The 27,657-nt window shown below is 40.8% G+C and overlaps 1 protein-coding gene across 17 annotated transcripts in view; it reads right to left on the bottom strand.

Annotated features, from left to right (window-relative positions):
• DNAH9 (dynein axonemal heavy chain 9) overlaps window positions 1-27,657 on the bottom strand; it is a 352,680-nt gene that overhangs the window by 236,158 nt on the left and 88,865 nt on the right. For all 17 annotated transcript variants that reach the window (XR_008997155.1, XM_057500838.1, XM_057500837.1 and 14 more), the window contains one exon: window positions 7,652-7,808. Coding sequence is in view for 16 of the 17 variants with exons in the window: in XM_057500838.1 (XP_057356821.1) it covers window positions 7,652-7,808 (157 nt within the window). In the remaining variant the exon portion in view is untranslated. The remainder of the gene's footprint in view (window positions 1-7,651; window positions 7,809-27,657) is intronic.

Here is a 27,657-nt window from a genome sequence, read left to right on the forward strand (position 1 = left end):
GACATACGTGTGTATACACACACACATATATATAATATTTGAGATATACATAGTAATGTATATTACAGGCACAGCTCAGAGATACTGTGAGTTCAGTTGCACTCCAACAAAAAGCAAATACTGCAATAAAGTGAGTCAAATGAATTTTGTGGCTTCCAGTGCATGTAAAAGTTATGTTTGCACTGTACTATAGTCCACTAACTATGCAACAGCATTATGTCTAAAAATATATACATACCTTAATTAAAAATACTTTAATTAAAATATTATATATATTTCATTAAAAATACAAAATAAAAAATATTGCTAAAATATGCTAACCACCATCTGAGCTCTCAGACAGTCATAATCCTTGATCACAGATCACCATAACAGATACAATAATAATGAAAAAGTTTGAATATCACTACCCAGACATGACACAAGGTGAGCAAATGCTGTCAGAAAACATGGCGCCCATAGACCGTCTTGACGCAGGGTTGCCACAAACCTTCAATCCATAAAAAATGCGGTATCTGCCAAATGCAATAAAGCAAAGCACAATAAAATGAGGCATGCTGTCTATATTATTAGATTTGAGATATATAAAGTAACCTGTCAATGTCACCAATACTTATGTGGACATTCAGAAATAAAAATCCACACTTTTCTGCATTAACGGTAATTCTAAAAGCTTTTTAAAGCTGTGGTCCCTTTCATCAAATGGAAATTCAATATATCAAAGAGAAAAGAGTAGTTTCCATAGGCAGATACTGGCCACCGCCTCACTTTACCCCCTGAGGGCCTGGGCAGAGGCCGGGACTCCACAGAGCCCTGTCCTGTGACCAGCCATCGTACCACGGCACCATAAGCTAGGCTGTGTGTTCCTTGCCATCCGATGGTGAGCTTCTGGGCTAGGACAGGACAGTAACAACAGGCGTGGCAGTGAGAGGTGCTGAAGGAGAAATAACATTGGTGACTGATGGAACCAAGAAGGAAGACATGATACAATCAGGGTGTCTTATGATCTGCTCCCTGGACCACAAGGCACAATGAGATGACAGTCTTGATGGGGTGAGGGATCTGGCTGGGAGGAAGGCAGGAGTGGGTAGGAGCTGCCTGAAAAGAGAGGGTTAACCAAGTAGGAGAGATGGGCATCCGGATGGGGACTCTGCTGCCCAGCTGGAGAAACGGCTAGACGGCGATGAGCAGGGAGGTAGATTTGGGAGTCATCAGTACCCAGGGAGAACTTGAACTTAAACAGAGGACCAGAAACAAGACTGGGAAGGCAGGATCAGAGAGTTAGAGGAGAACTGTGGGATTATGTGTCAGAAACCAAGGGGGCAGCACTTCTCAAGGGGGAGCAGGTGTCCTATAGCGTTGATGCTGCAGAGAGGTCAACAAATAATTCCAGATTCTTTCAGGTTCAAAACCCTTTGATGTCTCAGCAATCGCATCTCCAAATTGAGGTCAAGGGGGAAGTACTGCTGTATAATACAAAGAATGTCTTAGCACTAAAACCATTTCCAGAGAAAGTGGCTAGTTTTATAGATTTCCCAACTGACACTGAGTAAAGCAAAAACTTTCCTTTTCCCAAGTCTCCATGCTGTTCTGTGTCCAGCCCTGACCTGACAGCCCCACATAGAAATCCTGCGGCAAATGGGATGTGTGGGTCCTTGAGAGCAGCCCCTCTCCTCTTGAACGCCTCCCTCTTCACCACCCACGCCTTCCATAGCCAGTAGGTATCATGGGAGCTTTCTGAGCCTCTCCTTCTTTCTTGTCCACATCTACCACCCCAGCCTCCAGCTCCTCGCCCTCTGGTTTGAATGACAGTCATGGTCTCACCCAAAGTTTCGTTCCTTCCAGTCTCTTCCTGTCTCCTTTCATCTGGCTGCCCAGGGAGTCTTCCTGAAATACTGTGTTTTCATCATGATGCTACCGTGTTCCAAAGCCTGCGGGTGTCTCTGCCGCCCACCACTGAGGTCTCATTCTCTTGGAGGTTTTGTGTCCCTCCCCTTATTCAACCCTATCTCCCATCTTCTCCTGCTCCCCCATCCACTCTGATGTCCTCACCAGTGCTCTGTGTTCATTTCTAGCTTGTTCTCCGGAGAGCATGCTGCTGTGGGAATCGTGCACAGCCCATCACACGGCTGCCTGGTGAAAGGCACAACAGATCTCCCTGACTTCTATCCCTCCTCTGCTCGTCCCAACCATGCTCTGTGACGAGAGCCCAGGATGAAGTCGGCCCCAGGAGCAGCACAGAGAACTTGGCTGTGTCCTTAAAGTTAACACTGTAATGCGTTAGGCTCTGTTAAAATGTTACATCCCCTGTTTGGCACATTAAACAGCCACGGGTCTCTCATCCTCCATGATGTCTTTCCTGACCATTCTGTAGCTCTTCCCCTACTTCTTCCAGGGAGAAGAGTTTGTAGAACACACATTCTACATACTGTCTAGTATGTCTCTTAATTATTTCCTATATCTTCCTTAACTCTCCAAGTGAACTGGATTATTCTCTATCATAATCAATCTATGTCTATCATCTAGATACCTACCCATGCCTGTCTATCCTGTCAATGTTTACCTTATCATTTATCTATCATCTATTATCTACCTATCCATCCTTTATTTACTTCTCTTTCATCTACCTAGAGAGATGTAAGACGGCGGCATGAGAGGTGAGATGGAGAATTCCTCCCAAAGCCACAAATAGTGAAATATAGTTAATTGAAATAATGAAAATATAGTTAATTGATACAACTAACCCTAAAAGCAACAAGAAAGAAGGCTGAACCAGACTTCACACAGACCTCACGAACAGAGCGGACCTCACGAAACAGGGTAACGAACAAAAGCCTTAATCAGGCGGCACCCAGGCCCTTCCCCCACCCCAGCTCACCAACGGGCAGAAAAGAAACGGCCGCCTGGAGGGGGGGGCTGGAAGCCTGGGGCTGCTGAACACCCAGCCCTGGAGGTCTGCCTGGGGAGCACAAACTGACACTGTGTGGTGCTCAGGACGTTGTGGAGCTCAGACTAGTGGAGTGCTTGAGAGAGAGATTCCGGCCGTTTGTGGAGGAGGGGATCCACACTCCGCGACTCTGTATCAGAGGAAAGGCGGCAGTCTGAGAGGCTTCCTAGTAGCAAGAGGGCTGCTGAAGGGGCGGGGTTTGCACAGAGCCTGCTGTGCGGGGGAGGGGAGAGCTGGACATGGTTGTCTAGGCTGCTCCAACCAGCTCTTCAGGAACTTTGGGGAGCTTCAGGTGCCCCATCCCCCTGGCTGCCTACTCAGCTCTGAGGCCCCCCACTGTGACACCCAGCCCGCTGCACCTTCCTCCTGGCCTGATGGCGCTGGTTCACAAACCGGCTGTCACTGCGCTGCCATCTGGCCAGCCAGAGGGAGGCCCCGCCTACAACAGCTAGAGACACAAGGCACAGAGGCTTACACCTGTGTGCTCAGCTGACTGGCTCTGACAGTGGAGGCAGGCAACACAGATGGGAATCAGGAAACAGATCTTACCCCCCAGGCACCAGCTCCGCTCCCCTACAACCCCCAACCTCACTCTAGGGGCTGAGCAGCTCCAGAGACTGGAGCTTCTGGGCACTAGTGGGCACCACACAGAAATATGAAACATCAAAAGAACATGTCCAGACCAAAATCTCACAAACCCCAGAAAAAGGGTCAAATGAAACTGAACTCACCAATCTGCCTGAAAGAGAGTTCAAAATAAAAATCATAAACATGCTTATGGAGGTACAGAAAATATTCAAGAACTCAGGAATGAATTTAAGTTGGAGAGTCAATCATTAAGAAATTCCATACCTGAAATGAAGCATACAATGGAGGGATTTAAAAGCAGATTAGATGTAGTAGAAGACACTGTAAATGGAATAAAAATTAAAGAAGAGGAATACAAAGAAGCTGAGGCACAGAGAGAATAAAGGATCTCTAAGAATGAAAGAATATTGAGAGAACTGTGTGATCAATCCAAACAGAACAATATTCGCATTATCGGAGTACCAGAAGAAGAAGAAGAGAGAGGAAAAGGGATAGAAAGTGTCAGTGAGGAGGTAATTCCTGAAAACATCCCGAATCTGGAGAAGGAGATAGTCTTTCAGGCCATGGAGGTACACAGATCTCCCAACACAAGGGACCCAGGGAAGACAACAACAAGAAATATAATGATTAAAATGGCAAAGATCAAGGATAAGCACAGACTTTTAAAAGCAGCTAGAGAGAGATAAAAGATCACATACAAAGGAAAACCCATCGTGCTATCATCAGACCTCTCAGTAGAAACCTTACAGGCCAGAAGGGAGTGGCATGATGTATTTAATGCAATGAAGCAGAAGGGCTTTGAACCAAGAATATTATATCCAGCAAGGTTATCATTTAAATTTGAAGGACAGACTAAACAATTTTCAGATAAGTAAAAGTTGAGAGAATTTACCTCCCAGAAACCACCTCTACAGTGCATTTTGGAGGGACTCCTATAGATGGAAGTATTCCTAAGGATAAATAGATGTCACCCAAGGGATAGTCAAAGAGTACAGAATATGATTCATAACATACAAAGAATGGAGAAGGAAGAAAAAGGAGGGAAAAAAAGAACCTTTACGTTCTGTTTGTAATAGCACACAAAGTGAGTTAAATTAGACTGCTAGATAGTAAGGGAATTACCCTTGAACCTTTGGTAACCATGAACCTAAAGCCTGCAATGGCAATAAGCACATACCTATCGATAATTACCCTAAATGTAAATGGTCTGAATGCACACATCAAAAGACACAGTCACTGAATGGATTAAAAAACAAGACCTGTCTATATGGTGCCTACAAGAGACTCACTTCAAACACAAAGACATACACAGACTGAAAGTAAAGGGATGAAAAAAGATATTTCATGCAACTAACAGGGAGAAAAAAGCAGGAGTTGAAGTACTTGTATCAGACAAAATAGACTTCAAAATAAATAAAGCAACAAGAGACAAAGAAGGACAATACATAATGATAAAGGGGTCAGTCCAACAAGAGGATTTAACTGTTATAAATATCTATGCACCCAACACCGGATCACCTACAAATGTGAGACAAATACTAACAGAATTAAAGGGGGAAATAGAATGCAATGCATTCATTTTAGGAGACTTCAACACACCACTCACTCCAAAGGACAGATCAGCCAGACAGACAATAACAGACAGAGGCACTGAACAACGTATTAGAACAGATGGACCTAACGGACATCTACAGAATACTCCATCCAAAAGCAACAGAATACACATTCTTCTCAAGTGCACATGGAACATTTTCCAGAATAGATCATATACTAGGCCACAAAAAGAACTCAGTAAATTAAAAAAGAAATTGTACCAACCAGCTTTTCAGATCACAAAGGTATGAGAAATAAATTACACAAAGAAATGAATAAGCCCACAAATACATGGAGGCTTAATAACATGCTCCTAAATAATCAATGGATCAATGACCAAATAAAAACAGAGATCAAGCAATATATGGAGAAAAATGATAACAATAACTCAACAACACAAAATCTATGGGTCACCGTGAAGGCCATGCTAAGAGGGAAATGTATTGCCATACAGGCCTACCTCAGGAAAGAAGAACAATCCCAACTGAACAGTCTAAACTCACAATTAATGAAACTAGAAAAGGAAGAACAAATGAGGCCCAAAGTCAGTAGAAGGAGGGATATAATAAAAATTAAAGCAGAACTAAAAAAAAATTGAGAAGAATAAAACAATAGAATCAATGAAAGCAGGAGCTGGTTCTTTGAGAAAATAAACAAAATAGATAAACCCCTAGCCAGACCTATCAAGAAAAAGAGAGAGTCTATCATCTACCTAATCTATCATCTATCTATCTGTCTACCTATTTATCTATCTATCTATCTAGCTAGCTAGCTATCATCTATCTTTGCTATCCTTCCATCACACCCAACACATGCTGAACAATGCTGATACTCAGATTAACTTGCCAGAGACAGCTTGTGATAACAATATTCTGAATCGCTGGACAACAAAGGGAAGAGGAGGTTTGCAAACACCTCAGTGATGCAGTTTGGTTACCAAGGATGTTTGGTGTCTGGGAAAGAATCACCTTCTGTTTGGTGTGTTTCACTGTGGCTTTGCCTGTTGTCCTTGCTTTGAGCTGTGCCTAAACTAGACTCACATGACCAAAATTTATTGCAGTTCAAACAAACAAAGGCAGACTCCTCCTCTCATCCTGGACTGTCAGAGGAATTGATGGGGTCAGGGGTCAGTACTAGATTCTGAAAGGATTGAGTGGAATGGCCTTAGTGACCCTTGGTCACGGGGCCAGCTCATCTCTTCCTATTTGCTATGCTAGGTATGACTTTGAAGCAATCTGGCTGATTTTCTTCAATCAATATATCAGGTCTTCTACATCTAAATGAGTGTGTCTTCCAAAATGTTCCCCTTGGGAGACCACTGATTTCAGTAATAGTGTCATTGCTTAACTATAGAAGGATCTAGAAACTTAAAATGATACTTATCGCTGAGTTTGTTTCCTTAAAGCAGAAACAATTCTTTTCCCTCCAGTCTGATTTAAAAAGAAACATTATCTTAAAAGGAACCATGTTAAACTTTAGAGTCTGTAGACAACAGGGAACACAGCTATTTCTGGTCTGAATTTCATTTTGTTTGCTTGCTATGAGAAAACATGGTGCTCTAGGATTCTTCAACTCTTTCCACAGCAAAATTTTGTAGATGAGAGAAATTATGAAAGTTATAGCTGATGAATCACATTTGAGGAGTTCTATATGTGGCAACCGCACACATCGTCTTGCAGTCTCTAAAATTATTTTTACATTTTATTTAGCAATCAACATATCACATGATTTATATATAAATATTTAACCTATTTAATGCAATTTTTTCCACTCTAAATTTATTTACATACCTTCTTGTTTTCAAAAGGCACTTCAGTTTACAAAAACAGTACAATAAAACAAAATAAAAATAGTGAGACTCTGAGACAAGCTGTTTTATATGTTTTTAAAAAGGAATCTACATACAAGTCCAGTTGTGAATAGAATATTCCCAGCTTAGAAGAGACCTAATGGGTCTCTAGCTTCTCTTGCTTTTCTCTCTGACACTGAGCCTGGAATATTTTTTAAAACATGAAAATGATGAGTGCCTGAATGAAGAACATTAGCCTCACACTCATCTTTCGTGGGCATCCCTTGTTAGGAGCAGAGGTTCATCTAGTCTGTCGTCAGAAGTCAAATCTGCCGTTACAGAATACTTTTCTCTAAGAGAAATTCTAGAGAAATACCCACTTTCAGGGAAGAGCACAAATGACTTTTATATGACCATTTTATATTGGCCACTTAGGGAACTTTCTGTGGTTCTAGGTCAGATAGTGAATGCAGGCTTTTGGGTACAGGTTTAGCTTCTTCATTTTGCAGATGACAAAAGGAAGAGCCCAGGGGTGAGGTAACCCATCTGTGGTCCCAAAGCTCATCAGTGGAAGCAGTTTCCACGGTACTGAGAGTTATAGGGAGGTCAACAAGTTTGCAGGGGTCTAGGACCCACAGGACCCCCGGGAAGGGGCACAGAGACCTGACTGTCTGAGCTGGGCCAGGTGGCATGGATAAACCTGGCCTTAGCCCCTCTCAAAGATGGATCTGTACCTTGTAGTCCATCTGCTCTGAGCAGTTAAACACGTAGACCATGATGCCCAGTGCTCGACCCAGGTCCTTGGTGGTCTCTGTCTTGCCTGTTCCTGCAGGTCCTGATGGAGCTCCACTCATGGTCAGGTGCAGAGACTGTGTGAGGGTGATGTAGCATCTGCCAAACACAGGAGGGTGTAGGTCATTCTCAGAGACACGGGAGGCCTGACAGAGTGCTCTGGCCCACTTCGGTCCTCACGAGATAGGCTGGGGCTCAAAGCCATGGGAGGCCTGACACAGATTCCAGAAAGGAAAGCCCAGAGCCCCCCACTCCTGTCTGTTCCCCACAGTGCTATGTGAAGAGCTTTCTACACAATCATCTGATCATGGCTATCTCCCCCAAGGGCATCAGTGGCTTTCCTCCAGGCCCTTCCTGGTCTCGCCCCTGCTTACCTCTCTAGATCACTTCTCATTGTTTCCCTCCTCAAAACCCCCAGGACTCTGAAGCCTGCTCCTGTAGAGCCATCTTCACTTGCCCAGTGTTCTGGCCTGAACATTTCAGTCTCCCTCAAATTCATAGGTTGAAACGCTAATTCCCACAGACTATAGTAATAGGAGGCAGGGCCTTTGGAGGGGGGTGAAGTCATGAAGGTGGAGCCCTCAGGACTGGGGTTAGTGCCCTTATGGAAAAGGCCCTGAAATATCCCTTGCCCATCCACTGTGTGAGGACACAGCAAGAAAGCTCATGAGACCTGACCATGCTGGCACCTGGATCTTGCATGTCCCAGACCCCAAAGCTGTGAGAAATGTATTTCTGTTATTTGTAAGCCTCCAGTCTGTAGTTATTCTTATAGGAGCCTGAACGGACGAAGATATCCAGACACAATAGGACTGTGCTTGTCCCTCTCTCTCCTTTCCTTAACCCTTCCAGCCTACCTGGATCAGGTTCCCCTTCAATCTTTACCTGGACGATGGCCAAGAACACCTTTGGGCTCATATTTGACATTACCAACTAAGTATTCCCAGAACCCTCCACCTTGAGGTAAATGAAGAGATGTCCCTCAGCTGGGCTGCTTCAACTTCCAAAAGTATATATCATACACATCTTCCATATATATCTTCATATGGTATATGAAGATAGGTCTATATCTTATTCAGTGCTTCATCTCCAGAATCTAGCATGGCTCCACCCACATATAGTTCCTCAATAATTATATAAGAAACAAATTCATGAATGAATGGATCAATCCTTCAATCTGTTTAACCCTCCTGTGACTATTTTTACTAATGACAATTAAGTAAACTCATGTTTAAGCTTGTTTCCGATGTTTTTTAAAAAGGATTTTATACTGGACTGAGATTCAAGATGGTGGCATGAGAGATGAGACAGAGAACTCCTCCCAAACCCACATATAATATGAAAATATAGTTAATACAACTAATCCTAAAAGAGCAACGGGAAAGAAAGTTGCATGAGACTGCATACACCTGGAGAACAGAGCAGACCTCATGAAACAGGGTAACAAACCAAAGCCTTGAGCCAGCAGGACCCAAGCCATTCCCCCACCCCAGCTCACTGGTGGGAGGAAGAGAAATGGAGCAGGGAGAGGGTGGAAGCCTAGGACTGCTGAACAACCAGCCCTGGAGATCTGCTTTGGGAACACAGACCTATACTGCATGGTGCTCTGGAGACTGGTGGGCTTGGAAAGCTAAGACAGGTGGAATACTTGGAGAGACTGAGATTCCAGCCCTTTGTGGAGGACAGGGATCAACATCAGGCCACACTGGGACCAAGGAAAATGTGGGCGGTCTGAGAGGCTTCCTAACAGCAAGAGGGCTGTTGCAGGGGCAGGGTTTACATGGAGCTTGTTGCGCAGGGAAAGGATAGGTGGACAGGGTTGTCTGGGTGTGCTGCACCCAGCAGTTTGGGAACTTTCGGGATCTTCAGGCACTCTGTCCCTTGGCTGGTGCTCAGCTCTGAGGACCCCACTGTGATATGCAGCCTGCTGTGCCTTCCTCCTGGCCTGTTGGCACCAGCTCACAAACCGTCAGTCTCTGCCCTGCCATCAGGCCAACCAGAGGGAGGGCCTGCCTACTGCAGCTACAGACGCAAAGTGCAGAGGCTTACACCTGTGTGCTCAGCCCATTGGTTCTGACAGTGTAGACAGGCACTGCAGCCAGGAGGCCGGAAACAGCTCTTTCCTCCCTGCAGGCACCAGTTCCACTCCCATGCGACCCTGACATCACTCCAGGGGCAGAGCAGCTCCAGAGACTAGACCTTCTGGGCACTAGAGGGTGCCACATACAAATATGAAACGTCAAAGGAACCTGGTTCAAACAAAAATCTCAGAAACACTAAAAAAAGAGACAAATGAAACTGAACACACTAATCTTCCTGAAAGAGAGTTCAAAATAAAAATCATAAACATGCTCATGGAGGTACAGAAAAATATTCAAGAACTCAGGGACAAATTTAGGATGGAGATTCAATCATTAAGAAATTCCATATCTGAAATGAAACATACACTGGAGGGATTTAAAAGCATATTAGATATAGTAGAAGAGATGGTAAATGCAATAGAAATAAGGGAAGAGGAATACAAAGAAGCTAAGGCACAGAGAGAAAAAAGGATCTCAAAGATGAAAGAATATTGAGAGAACTGTGTGACCAATCCAAACGGAACAATATTTGCATTATAGGGGTACCAGAAGAAGAAGAGAGAGGAAAAGGGATAGTAAGTGGCATTGAGGAGGTAATTGCTGAAAACTTCCCCAATCTGGAGGAGACACTCTTTCAGGCCACAGAGGTACACAGATCTCCTAACACAAGGAACCCAAGTAAGACAACAAGACAAATAATAATTAAAATGGCAAAGATCAAGGATAAGCACAGACTTTTAAAAGCAGCTAGAGAGAGAAAAAAAATCACATACAAAGGAAAACCCATCAGGCTATCATCAGACCTCTCAGCAGAAACCTAACAGGCCAGAAGGGAGTGGCATGATGTATTTAATGCAATGAACCAGAAGGGCCTTGAACCAAGAATACTATATCCAGCAATGTTATCATTTAAATTTGAAAGATGGACTAAACAATTTTCAGATAAGCAAAAGTTGAGAGAATTTACCTCCCACAAACCACCTCTACAGTGCATTTTGGAGGGACTGCTATAGATGGAAGTATTCCTAAGGGTAAACAGCTGTCAACAGAGGAAATAAAACCACAGCAAAGAAAGTAGAACAATTAATTACTAACAGATGCAAAATCAAATCAACTACCCCCAAATGAATCAAGGGAGAGACTGAGTACAGAATATGAAAACTAATATATAAAGAATGGAGGAGGAAGGAAAAGAAGGGGAAAAAAAGAACCTTTAAGTTGTGTTTATAATAGCATACTAAGTGAGTTAAATTAGACTGCTAGATAGTAAGGGAATTACCCTTGAACCTTTGGTAACCATGAATCTAAAGCCTGCAAGAGCAATAAGTACATGTCTATCGATAATCACTCTAAATCTAAATGGTCTGAATGCACCCATAAAAAGACATACAGTTACTGAAAGGATAAAAAAACAAGACCCATCTATATGCTGCCTACAAGAGACTCACTTCAAACACAAAGACATACACAGACTGAAAGTAAGGAGATGGAAAAAGATATTTCATGCAACTAACAGGGAGAAAAAAGCAGGAGTTGTAGTACTTGTATCAGACAAAATAGACTTCAAAATAAATAAAGTAACAAGAGAAAAAGAAGGACAATACATAATGATAAAGGTGTCAGTCCAACAAGAGGATATAACTATTATAAATATGTATGCACCCAAAACAGGATCACCTACAAACGTGAAACAAATACTAACAGAATTAAAGGGGGAAATAGAATGCAATGCATTCATTTTAGGAGACTTCAACACACCACTCAGTCCAAAGGACAGATCAACCAGACAGAAAATAAGTAAAGAGACAGAGGCACTGAACAACGTATTAGAACAGATAGACCTAATGGACACCTACAGAACACTCCATCCAAAAGCAACAGGATACACATTCTTTTCAAGTGCACATGGAACATTTTAAAAAATATATCATATACTAAGCCACAAAAAGAGCCTCAGTAAATTAAAAAAGATTGAAATTGTACCAACCAGCTTCTCAGACCACAAAGGTATGAAACTAGAAATGAATTACACAAAGAAAATGAAAAAGCCCACAAACACACGGAGGCTTAATAACATGCTCCTAAATAATCAATGGATCAATGACCAAATAAAAGCAGAGATCAAGCAATATATGGAGACAAATGACAATAATAATTTAACACCACAAAATCTGTGGGACACAGCAAAGGCCATGCTAAGAGGGAACTATATTGCAATACAGGCCTACCTCAGGAAAGAAGAACAATCCCAAATGAACAGTCTAAATTCACAATTAACAAAACAAGAAAAGGAAGAACAAATGAGGCCCAAAGTCAGTAGAGGAAGAGACATAATTAAAATTAGAGCAGAAATAAATAAAATTGAGAAGAATAAAACAATAGAAAGAATCAATGAAAGCAGGAGTTGGTTCTTTGAGAAAATAAACAAAATAGATAAACCCCTAGCCAGATTTATCAAGAAAAAAAGAGAGTCTACACACATAAACACAATCAGAAATGAGAAAGGAAAAATCACTATGGACACCACAGAAATACAAAGTTTTATGAGAATACTATGAAAAATTATATGCTAACAAATTGGATAACCTAGAAGAGATGGACAACTTTCTAGAAAAACACAACATTCCAAGTCTGACCCAGAAAGAAATAGATAATCTGAATAGATCAATTACCAGCAAGGATATTGAATTGGTAATAAAAACCTACCTAAAAACAAAACTCCTGTACTAGATCGTTTCCCTGCCGAATTTTATCAAACATTTAGTAAAGACCTAGTACCCATCTTCCTTAATGTTTTCCTAAGAGTAGAAGAGGAGGGAATACTACCAAATTCATTCTCTGAGGCTAACATCACTCTAATATCAAGCAGGGCAAAGACACCACAAAAAAAATATTACAGACAAATATCTCTGATGAACATAGATGCAAAAATACTAAACAAAATATTAGCAAACTGAATTCAAAAATACATCAAAATGATCATCCATCATGATCAAGTGGGATTCATCTCAGGGATGTAAGGATGGTACAACATTCAAAAATCCATCAACATCATCCACCACATCAAAAAGAAGGACAAAAACCATATGATCATCTCCATAGATGGTGAAAAAGCATTAAACAAAATTCAACATCCATTCATGATAAAAACTCTCAACAAAATGAGTATAAAGGGCAAGTACCTCAACATAATAAAGGCTATATATGACAAACCCACAGCCAACATCATACTTAACAGCAAGAAGCTGAAAGCTTTTCCTCTGAGATTGGGAACAAGACAAAGATGCCCACTCTCAGCACTTTTATTCAACATAGTTCCAGAGGTCCTAGCCACGGCAATCAGACAACACAAAGAAATAAAAGGCATCCAGATTGGCAAGGAAGAAGTTAAACTGTCCCTGTTTGCAGATGACATGATATTGTACATAAAAAACCCTAAAGAATCCACTCCAAAACTACTAGGTCTTGTATCTGAATTCAGCAAAGTTTCAGGATACAAAATTAATACACAGAAATCTGTTGCATTCCTATATACTAATGATGAAATAGCAGAAAGAGAAATCAGGAAAAAAATTCCATTCACAATTGCATCAAAAAGAATAAAATACCTAGGAGAAAAACCTAACCAGGGAAGTGAAAGACCTATACTCTGAAACTACAAGACACTCATGAGAGAAATTAAAGAGGACACTAACAAATGGAAACTCAACCCATGCTTTTGGCTAGGAAGAATTAATATTGTCAAAAAGGTCATCCTGCCTAAAGCAATCTACAGATTCAATGGAATTCCTATCAAAATACCAACAGCATTCTTCAACAAATTAGAGCAAATAGTCCTAAAATTGACAAGGAGCCACAAAAGACCCAGAACAGCCAAAGCAATCCTGAGAAGGAAGAATAAATCCAGGGGATTACGCTCCCAGACTTCAAGCTCTACTACAAAGCCACAGTAATCAAGACAATTTGGTACTGGCACAAGAACAGACCCATAGACCAATGGAACAGACTAGAGAGCCCAGATATAAACCCAAGCATATATGGTCAATTAATATATGATAAAGGAACCATGGATATACAATGGGAGAATGACTGTCTCTTCAACAAGTGGTGTTGGCAAAACTGGACAGCTATATGCAAGAGAATGAAACTGGATTATTGTCTAACCCCATACACGAAAGTAAACTCAAAATGGATCAAAGACCTGAATGTAAGTCATGAAACAATAAAAGTCTTAGAAGAACATATAGGGAAAAATCTCTTGAATATAAACATTAGCAATGTTTTCCTGAATGCATCTCCTCAGGCAAGGAAAACACAATAAAAAATGAACGGGACTACATCATGCTAAAAAGCTTCTGCACAGCAAAGGACACCATCAGCAGAACAAAAAGGCATCCTACAGTATGGGGACAACTAGTGACTAGTGACTCTGTAGCATCTTACTACATTGATGGACAGTGACTGTAATGAGGTATGTGGTGGGGACTTGATAATGGGGGGAATCTAGTAACCACAGTGTTGCCCATGTGATTTTATATGAATGATACCAAAATTTAAAAAAAGAATTTATATTTCTATTGAGTTTGAAATGTGCCTTTTGGTAATAAGCACATAAAGGTGTTTAAAATCATCAGTCATTGAGGAAATGCAAATTAAATCCAAAATGAGATAGCGCAACATACCAGCTAGAATGGCTATAATCAAAAAGAGACAATCACAAGGGTTGATGAGGGTATGGAAAAACTGGAAACCTCATACATTGCTGCTGGGAATGTAAAATGGCACAGCTAATTTGGAAGACAGTTTTGCAGTTTCTTAAAAAGTAAAGCTTACTGTATGATTCAGTAATTCCCCTTCTAGGGATTTACCCAAGGGAAATAAGAATATGTTCATACAAAGACTTATGCAGGAATGTTTACAGCAGCAATATTCATAACACCAAGAAACTGGAAAAAACTCAAATGTCCATCTGCAGTGAATGGATAAACAAAATGTGATGTAGCCAAGCAATATAAACGAATGAGGTACTGATACAAGGTACAATGTAGATGAACCTTAAAAACATTATGCTGACTGAAAGAAGTCAGATGCAAAAGATTCCATATTATATTATTTCATTTATGACATTTCTCCAGAAAATGGAGACAGCAGATCAGTGGCTGCCTGGGAAGCAGGAGAGTGGGGAGTGACTGCAGATGGGGTGATGGCAAAGTTTTAAAAGTAGATTGTGGTAATGGTTGCACCACTCTATGAATTTACTAAAAATCATTGAATTGTACATTCGTCATGGGTGAACTTTAAGGCACGTAACTTATACCTCAATAAAGCTGTTAATAATGTGCACTGGCCTAACTTTTTAATACCTAGCAAATCCATACTGTGTGTATGCTCTCAACTTGCAGTCTGAGGGAGCCTCCAAAATGAATTCTCTTTATATCTGAATCTGATGTCTACAGTTGACCAGAATCTCTGAGTTAACACTTTTTATGCCAGATGGTGATGGGGACACCAAAGTGGTTTGCAAAGACTTGAAGTGAGTTCCTGAATTCTTCTTTAGTTAAGTGTGAAATTCCTGTATCTACCTCCCTCTTTGAAAGTGAAGCCCAGGTAACAGTTTCCCCAGGAACCTGGAGGTTTCCTGTGTAGTGGAATATGGGACTCAGCTGATCAGGGAACGAACTGCATGTAACCCCTGATGAGCTGGGTTCACACAGCCATCTCACTTTTCCAGAGGGACTAAGCTGTTGATCTGTCAGGCTGGCCTGGATCTTAGCCAGGATGTGAGGGGAGTCAGGGGCAAGCTGAGAAGCTGAGTCCCATCTCACCTTATGCGGTCACTATTAACCTTTGTCAATGCATCTTTCCTTTCTCAAACATTTGTAGCTAGATCTTCAAGGAGTCCTATGTGCAGCCTTCATGATACTCACCCTCCTGGCCTGAGTTCTGGTTCCAGATTGGCCCCGATGCCTTCCACCTCTCCCAGCCTCGGGCTTCTACTACAACTATTAGAGGCCTGCCACAGCTCTGTGCCTCCCACAGGACAGGCAGCTGTCTGGACCAGCAGAATCCCAGATCCTGTGCCTTTGTTCTCCATCCTCTCTTCCATCCTCTTTCTGTTCTATAGCTGCCTCCTCTGCTAGCCAGAGGGCAACCCCAGACCTCTGTTCTCTGGAGCTGGAGGGCTGTCAAGGAATCTGAAGACCCAAGTTTTGTAGAAATAGAATTCTCAGAGAAAACTCAAGAATCTCCTGGAAAAAAAATCAGTGGAATGGGGTATGTTTTTGAGTACCTACTGAGCTTCTGAATATGCCCAGAAGCAGCCCTTGGGGGGAAATGCCAAAATATTTTTCCCATAATAATAGGATTCTAGAGCTGGAGGGGAGTTTTGAGATCAGCTGACCCAATCCTTTTATTTCCCAGATGGGTAGACTGAGGCTCAGGGAGGGAAATCAGACTGTCTGAGGATTTGTAATAACCATGGCAGGGGCAGCGGGGCTTCAGCTTGAGCCACGAGAAAACACAAAGAAAAGTAAGAAGCAGTATTTTCCTCTTCTGCTTGAGGGTATTATGCTTGGGCCACCAAGCCAGCAGGATGTCCTAGTCCTTCGGGACACACGCTCCTGCTCTAAGTTGCCATCTGTGGTCTTGTTGGATTGTCCACCTGTTTAAACATCCAAGGCAGCTACTTCTGCCTGTTTTTAGTGTGGGGGGGGCATGCAGGTCATGCCATAATGGTTTAAGGCAAGGACTCAGGAGTCGAGTTCAAAACTTGCTTCTACTGCAAAGTATGTGAGACTTAGTCACGTTATTAGACCTTGGTGACTTAAAAAAGTACCACACACTATTTTTTTTTTGTACAAAGGAATCCAGATAAATGTGCTTCTTCAAAAACAAGAGCAATTGTGAGAATGGCAAGAAATCTTTTAAGAAGAGCTCTTGCCTAGCCAGGTAACCCCAACACAGATAATAGATCGAGTTAGTTTGGTTGCTTAATGGGAACACAGAACCTTTGGTGTTGGAAGAGACCTCAGAGGTTTGGCTCTTTATCCATGCCAGGCTCACTCGCATTTTAAGTCCTTCAAATATGATCACATAACCTTTTCTTCCAGCAAGGCTGGTTTGTTATTCTAGAAGGCAGCCCCCTCTGCAGTGGGCCAGTTCTAATTGTTTGAAAGGCCTTGCTGATATTGAGCTGAAGTCAGTCTTGACTTCTTTGGGCAAATGATTTCTACAGGTTTTGTTCTTATCTGCCCCTCCAGGTTTTTGTGAGAATAAGAGGAGACAAGAGATATGACAAACACCTTGAAAAATAGGAAGCCAAGCACTTTCAAGGGATTACTTTTTAACGTAAAAAAATACATGAAACGTAGCTTTTCTGTTTTTGATATAGTTCTTCAACTGGCAGATTAAAGAAAATACTATGGTGTGGTATCTTGATTTCAGCTATGAAGATCCTATAGCTATCCCAGAAATGTGGTCTGGCTAATCTTACAGCTGGTGGGATCCCAGCTGGCTTGCATTTGCTTTCCATTGCCATGTAAGAAATTGCCACACATGAAGTGGCTTAAAACAATGCTCATTTGTTACCTCCCTTCTGTAGGTCAGAAGTCCAGGTGCATTCTCTACTGAGGATTTTAGAGGCCAAAATCATGGTATCAGTTGGCTGGACTCTTTTCTGGATACTCTGGGGGAAAGTCTGCTTCCAAGCTCATTTGAGTTCTTTGCTGAATTAAGTGCCTACCAGCTGTAAGACTGAGGTCCTCGTTGGTTACTGTTGGGCAGGGCATCTCTCAGCAACTAGAGGCCATTCTACCATCCTTACATGTGGTTTCCTCCATCCTCAAAATCAGCAATGGCATGTCAAATTCTTCCTATGCTTCAGATTTCTTTGACCTCCACACTGCCCTCAGTGAGAAGATACATGGGTTCATATGATTGCATTGAGTGCAACTGAATAATTTCTCGTTTGCCATAAAGCAAAACAAAATAATGAGAATGACACCATCATAGTTATAGTTTTCACCTATGCTTAAAGGGGAGGTGATTATATAAGGGAAAATGCCATTGGGGATTATTCTTAGAATTCTACCTACCACATGGTTCAATAATCATAGCTGAGGAATGAACACAGATGTAATGTTCAGTCTACCTGGTGGAGGCCTCCAGTGGTATCACCAGGACTCAGGTCTCTGATGTTCAGTATGTTTATTGGCAATTTGAATTAAAGAAACGATTGTTTAGATAGAAGATAGACCAAAGTTCTAAATAATTTTAGCAATTGAAAATGGTGGGGTAGACCAAAATAGTGGAATTTAAGGACAAATGCAAATTAACCTCACAAATACTTCCACACAGGCAGAATGGAGGAGATGTGGTTAGCTGGTAGCTCACAGGAAAAAGACCCAGAGCTTTTAATAGGTTCCAAGATCAACATGACAAACAGCATTAATGGGAGAAGAATACCCTCAGCATCAGCCTAAAACACATCTATCCATTTTACATCATTTTAATATTTGAAATTTGAAAATTGTCTGTCCTCAGGATAAATGCCCTCAATTCTAGGATCTATTCCTTGTGCCATTTGGTTATGAGATCTTTCATCACCCAGGGCTCATCTTTCCCTTTGCCTACACTAGTTGGTAAATGTCTTTCTCAAAGCATGATAGAAAGAACTGAGAGCAATACCTGATACATGAACTCTCTGGCAAAAATAACTAACATATCTAGTAACTAAGCTTGAGCAGTTATAATTATGCTTCATATTATGTGTATGTTTCAAATATGATTAGAAATTCTAGAAGTGACTTAGAAAACTCAAGAGAATCAAGAGTAAAATTCTTAGAATTTTTAATACAAGGAAGAATAGAAGATAAATTTACAAAAATCAAATTTCCCCTATACACAAGTGAGAAAAAAGTTAAAGGTATACTAAAATTAAGCAAAGATTTCTTAGCTATAGCACCAAAAGCATGGTCCATACAAGAAAAATTAGACAAATTGGACTTCAGCAAAATTAAAAACTTTTGTACTTCAAAAAACACCATTAAGAAAACTAAAAGATAAGCAACAGACTGGGACAAAATGTTTGCAAACTATGAAATATTTGCAAACAGACCAAACATTAGGCAAAAGATATGAACAAAGATTATGCCAAAGAAGATATACAAATGGTTAACAAGCACATGAAAAGGTACTTAATGTCATTTTAGGGGAAATGCAAATTAAAACTCCAATGAGAAACTACTTCACATCCACTAGCATGGTTATAACAAATAAGCAGACTGTAATAAATGTCAAGGATATTGAGAAATGCGAACATTCATACACTGCTGGTGGCAATGTACAATGATCCAGCCACTTTGGAAAATAGTTGGACAGTTTCTCAAAAATTTAAAAATACAACTGCCCTACCACCCAGAAATTTTCAAGAAATTCTGGCAGCCACCTGAGAGAAATGAAAACATATGTCTACCCAACAGCTTGTACCCAAATGTTCCCCGCAGCATTATTTTAATAGCCAAAAACTAGAAATAATTTAAGTGTCTGTCAACTGGTGATTGGAAAGAGAAAATGTGTTGTATCTATTAAATGGAAAATTATTCAGAAACAAAAGGAAGCAACTACTGACACATTCTCTGTCATGGATGAACCCCCAGAACACTGTGCAAAATGAAAGAAGCCAGACACAAGAGACCACACGCTGTATAGTTTCATTTATAAGAAATGTTCAGAAGAAGACAAATTGAAAGAAAGTAGGTTAGGGGTTGCCTGGGGCTGGACATAGGAATGAGAATTAACTATAATGGGCATGAGGGTTCTTTCTGAGGGGGATCAAAATGTAAAGCTGATTTATGGTGGTGGTTATGCTACTCAATAAAGTTACTAAAAAACATTGAATTGTACATAGGGAATGGTGGAATTTTTGATATGTAACATAAACCTCAATAAAATTGTTTATATATATGTGTGTGTATATACACACACACACACACACACACACATATGTATATACAGGATGTTTCCAATGGAGCTGTCAATCACCAGGGGTGGACACAAGGCTCAGGCTGGGCAAAATACTCAATCTCATTGGTCACAGTGATTGGCTCAGAGCATGATCCAAACAGGATCAATCAGAGTCCCTTCAAGGAATCTCATATATGGTACTGGGAAACACTGTCTTCCTTCTGGGTCAGGAGTCATAAAGGTGTGGGCATGGAGACCATCTTGAGCCAAAGAAAGAAATTCTATGCAAGAAAGAAGTCAACATTCTGAAGAAAGCAAAGCCACAATATGAGACAAGAGAGTTCAAGCTTCGGTATCTCCCTGTTTACACTGCAGCAAGCTGGACTCATTTTCCAGGTATGAGAGATAACAAGTCCTTTTACTGTTTTAACTTAGTATGAGTTTGGCTTCTATCACATGTAACCAAAATGTTCTGATGAAAACACTCACTTTACTCAATTGTCAAAAAGTTTACCAAAGAATTGTAAAGGTAACAGAAAAAGTAAAACAAAATAAGCTATATTATAGGTCAATATTATATTAAACTGATCTTGAAATGGGCAAGGACTTTCTAAGTATAAGAGTAATAAAATGGGCAATGACGGTAACAGTTCACAGGAGAAAGAAATCTAATAGCCAGTAAGCACATAAAAATGTTCAAGCTTGTAATTAAGGCTGTCCAAATCCAAATGCAATAACATTCTGACTTATAACATTTTTAACAATAATACTTGATGTCTGTGAAGATGGTGGGAGATGAACACTCTCATAAACTGATAGTAAGAGTGCAAACATTTTTTTCCAAGAATAATATGAAATATGTATCATCTAATTATCTTGCTTCTTGGACTCTCCTGGGGAAATAATGAGTAGTAAAAATTTATGTGTAAGCGAGTCTATGGCAGCTCTATTTTTAATAGTAAAAGCATAGATTTAACTTAAATATTCCATAATGTGGTTATATTGCATAATACTTCTAAATAGAAGGTAATTCAGCTATTAGTATGTTAGAAGAATATCTAGAGCATATGCACATGATGTAATGTTACATAAAGGAAGCAATCTCTGATATTTTATATATAGCATATGATTGCAACTTCACTTTTTCAAAGTCTCCATGTAAAAGGACACTGACTAAATATTAACAATATTAATTGAGCAACTCGTATTTTCTTTGTTTACAGGTTACTAAATTTTCCCGGAAAAATATCAGATTAAAAACTTTAAAGAAAGCATATGACCTTGGCTAGTTGTGTCCTTGTCCAGCCAATCACCTTCAAAAACTCATGAATCAATTGTATTTTACCTACTTGCAGCAGTTCCTAAGAAATTTAGAGGTACTCAAAATTGAAAACCAGTTGATTAAAATAGTACTTAACACAACACAGGGCTGAAAGGGACGTCTGTGTATGAAGGTGAGCGAAAGGGAGCAGAAGGGGGAACAAATCACCCGAAGAATAAGAAACAACAAAGATCAGTGCTTTTGTTCAACCTGAAAAAAACATTTACATTTAGTTTTTCAACTTAGCATCGGGCCAAAGTCCTCCAACAATGGCTGAGCCGTTGTACTCATATATTTAAGTCCCATCCAGCCAGTAGGAAATTCCAAAAAACAGGCATAGTCAGTTGGATGTGCTGTAATGCGGGTGTGCCTTTAATGAATGTGCAGAGGTTATACGGATCAACTGTCCATTTGATTAATTCCCCTTGCAGGAGGGAATTAAATGTACTTAGGCTAAACACCAGCAAAAGCTGAACGAACGCTCTTTAAAATGTGATTTGCTGAGGGCGGAGCCAACATGGCGGCGTGAGTAGGACAGTGGGAATCTCCTCCCAAAAACATACATACTTTTGAAAATACAACAAACATAACTAGCCCTAAAAGAGAGACCAGAAGACGCAGGACAGTGGCCAGACTGCAGCTACACCAGCGAGAACCCAGTGACTGGGGAAAGGGGTAAGATACAAGCCCCGGCCCGGCGGGACCCGAGCACCCCTCCCCCCAGCTACAGGCAGGAGAAGAATAGGCAGAGCGGGAGGGAGACGGAGCCCAGGACTGCCGAACACCCAGCCCCAGCCATCCGGGCCAGAGCGCAGACACAGTACGTGCCCAGGGGGCCCTGGATACTGGGGGAATAGGGAGTAAGACCTCTGAGCGGGTGCCGAAGCTGATGCCCCTGTGACAAAGAAAAGCGGGGGCTTTTTGAAAGTCTTAAAGGGACAGGGACTTAACAGCTTGACAGAAACAACCCAGGTCACAGTACAGCAGCTGGAAATTACAGGGAAAACCGGGTGCACTAACCCCCTGGGCAACAGCTCTGAGACCCCTCACGGAGGCAAACAGTCAAGCAGCCCCCCCATCCATTACCCCACCGGGCGCTGCGAAAGCAGAGAAGCAGCCTGAGACAAATTCCGCCCACAGAAAGGGAAATTTCTCCCTTCCGGCCAGGCAAGACACAAAGACCCACTCTACACGCAATTACCCAACACAAGCCACTAGGGGTCGCAGTTGTCCCAGTAAAGAAAGGCCAGTAGCAAGTGAAAATTTTGGCCCTCCCAGCTGACAGTCAATAGCACCTGTCAACATGAAAAGGCAAAAAAATATGATCCAGACAAGACCAACCCAGACAGCTTTGGCATCTGCTACATCTTCCCCTGAGAAGGAATCTGGGGAGATAGATTTAGCCAGTCTTCCTGAAAAAGAATTCAAAACCAAAGTCATAACCATGCTGATGCACTTGCAGAAAAATATGCAAGAACGAAGGAAGGAGAATTCAGAAATAAAACAAGCTCTGGAAGGACTTCAAAACAGAATGGACGAGATGCAAGAGACCATTAATGGACTAGAAAACAGAGAACAGGAACGCAGAGAAGCTGATGCAGAGAGAGATAAAAGGATCTCCAGGAATGAAAGAATTTTAAGAGAGCTGAGTGACCAATCGAAAAGGAACAATATAAGAATTATAGGTATTCCAGAAGAAGTAGAGAGAGAAAAGGGGATAGAAAATGTCTTTGAAGAAATAATTGCTGAAAATTTCCCCAAACTAGGGGAAGAAATGGCCTCTCAGACCACAGAGGTACACAGAACTCCCATGAAAAGGGATTCAAGGAGGGCAACACCAAGACACATATTAATTAAAATGGCAAAGATCAAAGACAAGGACAAAGTATTACAGGCAGCCAGAGAGAAAAAAAAGGTTACCTACAAAGGAAAACCCATCAGGCTATCATCAGACTTCTCAACAGAAACCCTACAGGCCAGAAGAGAATGGCATGATATACTTAATGCAATGAAACAGAAGGGCCTCGAACCAAGACTACTGTATCCAGCATGAATATCATTTAAATATGAAGGAGGGATTAAACAATTCCCAGACAAGCAAAACTTGAGGGAATTTGCCTCCCACAAACCACCTCTACAGGGCATCCTACAGGGACTGCTCTAGATGGGAGCACTCCTAAAAAGAGCACACAACAGAACACCCAACATATGAAAAAGGGAGGAGGAGGAATAAGAAGGGAGAGAAATAAAGAATAATCAGACTGTGTTTATAATAGCTCAAGAAGCGAGTTAAGTTAGAGAGTAAGATAATAAAGAAGCTAACCCTAAACCTTTGGTAACCACAAACTTAAAGCCTGCAATGGCAATAAATTCATACCTTTCAATAATCACCCTAAATGTAAATGGACTGAATGCACCAATCAAAAGACACAGAGTAATAGAATGGATAAAAAAGCAAGATCCATCCATATACTGCTTACAAGAGACTCACCTCAAACCCAAAGACATGCACAGACTTAAAGTCAAGGGATGGAAAAAGATATTTCAAGCAAAGAACAGAGAGAAGAAAGCAGGTGTTGCAATTCTGGTATCAGACAAAACAGACTTCAAAATAAAGAAAGTAACAAAAGACAAAGAAGGACATTACATAATGATAAAGGGCTCAGTCCATCAAGAGGATATAACCATTATAAATATATATGCACCCAATACAGGAGCACCAACATACCTGAAACAAATATTAATAGAACTAAAGGAGGAAATAGAATGCAATGCATTCATTCTAGGAGACTTCAACACACCACTCACTCCAAAGGACAGATCCACCAGACAAAAAATAAGTAAGGACACAGAGGCACTGAACAACACACTAGAACAGATGGACCTAATAGACATCTACAGAACTCTACATCCAAAAGCAACAGGATACACATTCTTCTCAAGTGCACATGGAACATTCTCCAGAATAGACCACATACTAGGACACAAAAAGAGCCTCAGTAAATTCCAAAAGATTGAAACCCTACCAACCAACTTTTCAGACCACAAAGGCATTAAACTAGAAATAAACTGTTCAAAGAAAGCAAAAAGGCTCACAAACACATGGAGGCTAAACAACACGCTCCTAAATAATCAATGGATCAATGACCAAATCAAAATGGAGATCCAGCAATATATGGAAACAAATGACAACAACAACACTAAGCCCCAACTTCTGTGGGACACAGCAAAAGCAGTCTTAAGAGGAAAGTATATAGCAATCCAAGCATATTTAAAAAAGGAAGAGCAATCCCAAATGAATGGTCTAATGTCACAACTATCGAAATTGGAAAAAGAAGAACAAATGAGGCCTAAGGTCAGCAGAAGGAGGGACATAATAAAGATCAGAGAAGAAATAAATAAAATTGAGAAGAATAAAACAATAGCAAAAATCAATGAAACCAAGAGCTGGTTCTTCGAGAAAATAAACAAAATAGATAAGCCTCTAGCCAGACTTATTAAGAGGAAAAGAGAGTCAACACAAATGAACAGTATCAGAAACGAGAAAGGAAAAATCACGATGGACCCCGCAGAAATACAAAGAATTATTAGAGACTACTATGAAAACCTATATGCTAACAAGCTGGGAAACCTAGGAGAAATGGACAACTTCCTAGAAAAATACAACCTTCCAAGACTGACCCAAAAAGAAACAGAAAATCTAAACAGACCAATTACCAGCAACGAAATTGAAGCGGTAATCAAAAAACTACCAAAGAACAAAACCCCCGGGCCAGATGGATTTACCTCGGAATTTTATCAGACATACAGGGAAGACATAATACCCATTCTCCTTAAAGTTTTCCAAGAAATAGAAGAGGAGGGGATACTCCCAAACTCATTCTATGAAGCTAACATCACCCTAATACCAAAACCAGGCAAAGACACCACCAGAAAAGAAAACTACAGACCAATATCCCTGATGAACGTAGACGCAAAAATACTCAACAAAATTTTAGCAAACCGAATTCAAAAATACATCAAAACCATCGTACACCATGACCAAGTGGGATTCATCCCAGGGATGCAAGGATGGTACAACATTCGAAAGTCCATCAATATCATCCACCACATCAACAAAAAGAAAGACAAAAACCACATGATCATCTCCATAGATGCTGAAAAAGCATTTGACAAAGTTCAACATCCATTCATGATAAAAACTCTCAGCAAAATGGGAATAGAGGGCAAGTATCTCAACATAATAAAGGCCACCTATGAAAAACCCACAGTCAACATTATATTGAACAGCGAGAAGCTGAAAGCATTTCCGCTGAGATCAGGAACTAGACAGGGATGCCCACTCTCCCCACTGTTATTTAACATAGTACTGGAGGTCCTAGCCACGGCAATCAGACAAAACAAAAAAATACAAGGAATCCAGATTGGCAAAGAAGAAGTCAAACTGTCACTATTTGCAGATGACATGATACTGTACATAAAAAACCCTAAAGACTCCACCCTAGAACTACTAGAACTGATATCGGAATATAGCAAAGTTGCAGGATACAAAATCAACACACAGAAATCTGTGGCTTTCCTATATACCAACAATGAACCAACAGAAAGAGAAATCAGGAAAACAACTCCATTCACAATTGCATAAAAAAAAATAAAGTACCTAGGAATAAACCTAACCAAAGAAGTGAAAGACTTATATTCTGAAAACTACAAGTCACTCTTAAGAGAAATTAAAGGGGACACTAACAGATGGAAACGCATCCCATGCTCATGGCTAGGAAGAATTAATATCATCAAAATGGCCATCCTGCCCAAAGCAATATACAGATTTGATGCAATCCCTATGAAACTACCAGCAACATTCTTCAATGAACTGGAACAAATAATTCAAAAATTCATATGGAACCACCAAAGACCCCGAATAGCCAAAGCAATCCTGAGAAAGAAGAAAAAGTAGGGGGGATCTCACTCCCCAACTTCAAGCTCTACTATAAAGCCATAGTAATCAAGACAATTTGGTACTGGCACAAGAACAGAGCCACAGACCAATGGAACAGACTAGACAATAAAGACATTAACCCAGACAAATATGGTCAATTAATATTTGATAAAGGAGCCATGGACATACAATGGCGAAATGACAGTCTTTTCAACAGATGGTGCTGGCAAAACGGGACAGCTACATGTAGGAGAATGAAACTGGACCATTGTCTAACCCCATATACAAAAGTAAACTCAAAATGGATCAAAGACCTGAATGTAAGTCACGAACCCATTAAACTCTTGGAAGAAAACATAGGCAAAAACCTCTTAGACATAAACATGAGTGACCTCTTCTTGAACATATCTTCCCGGGCAAGGAAAACAACAGCAAAAATGAACAAGTGGTACTATATTAAGCTGAAAAGCTTCTGTACAGCAAAAGACACCATCAATAGAACAAAAAGGAACCGTACAGTATGGGAGAATATATTTGAAAATGACACATCCGATAAAGGCTTGACGTCCAGAATATATGAAGAGCTCACATGCCTCAACAAACAAAAAACAAATAACCCAATTAAAAAATGGGCAAAGGAACTGAACAGACGGTTCTCCAAAAAAGAAATACAGATGGCCAGCAGACACATGAAAAGATGCTCCACATCGCTAATTATCAGAGAAATGCAAATTAAAACTACAATGAGGTATCACCTCACACCAGTAAGGATGGCTGCCATCCAAAAGACAAACAACAACAAACGTTGGCGAGGCTATGGAGAAAGGGGAACCCTCCTACACTGCTGGTGGGAATGTAAACTTGTTCAACCATTGTGGAAAGCAGTATGGAGGTGCATCAAAATGATCAAAACAGACATACCATTTGACCCAGGAATTGCACTCCTAGGAATTTACCCTAAGAATGCAGCAATCAAGTATGAGAAAGACCAATGTACCCCTATGTTTATCACAGCACTATTTACAATAGCCAAGAATTGGAAGCAACCTAAATGTCCATCAATAGATGAATGGATAAAGAAGGTGTGGTACATATACACAATGGAATACTACTCAGCCATAAGAAAAGGGCAAATCCAACCATTTGCAGCAACATGGATGGAGCTGGAGGGTATTATGCTCAGTGAAACAAGCCAAGCGGAGAAAGAGAAATACCAAATGATTTCACTTATCTGTGGAATATAAGAACAAAGGAAAAACTGAAGGAACAAAACAGCAACAGAATCACAGAACTCAAGAATGGACTAACAGGTACCAAAGGGAAAGGGACTGGGGAGGATGGGTGGGTAGGGAGGGATAAGGGGGGGCAGAAAAAGAGGGGTATTAAGATTAGCATCCATAGCGGGGTGGGAGAAAGGGGAGGGCTGTACAACACAGAGAAGACAAGTAGTGATTCTACAACAGTTTGCTACGCTGATGGACAGTGACTGTAAAGGAGTATATAGGGGGGACCTGGTATAGGGGAGAGACTAGTAAACAAAGTATTTGTCATGTAAGTGTAGATTAATGATTAAAAAAAAAAAAAAAAGCAGTTTCTATGTGGTGACCTCTAATGAGTTCTACACAATGTTATAAAGGCATATAA

This window comes from Manis pentadactyla, chromosome 4, assembly GCF_030020395.1.
Source record: "Manis pentadactyla isolate mManPen7 chromosome 4, mManPen7.hap1, whole genome shotgun sequence".
Taxonomy (NCBI): Eukaryota; Metazoa; Chordata; class Mammalia; order Pholidota; family Manidae; genus Manis; species Manis pentadactyla.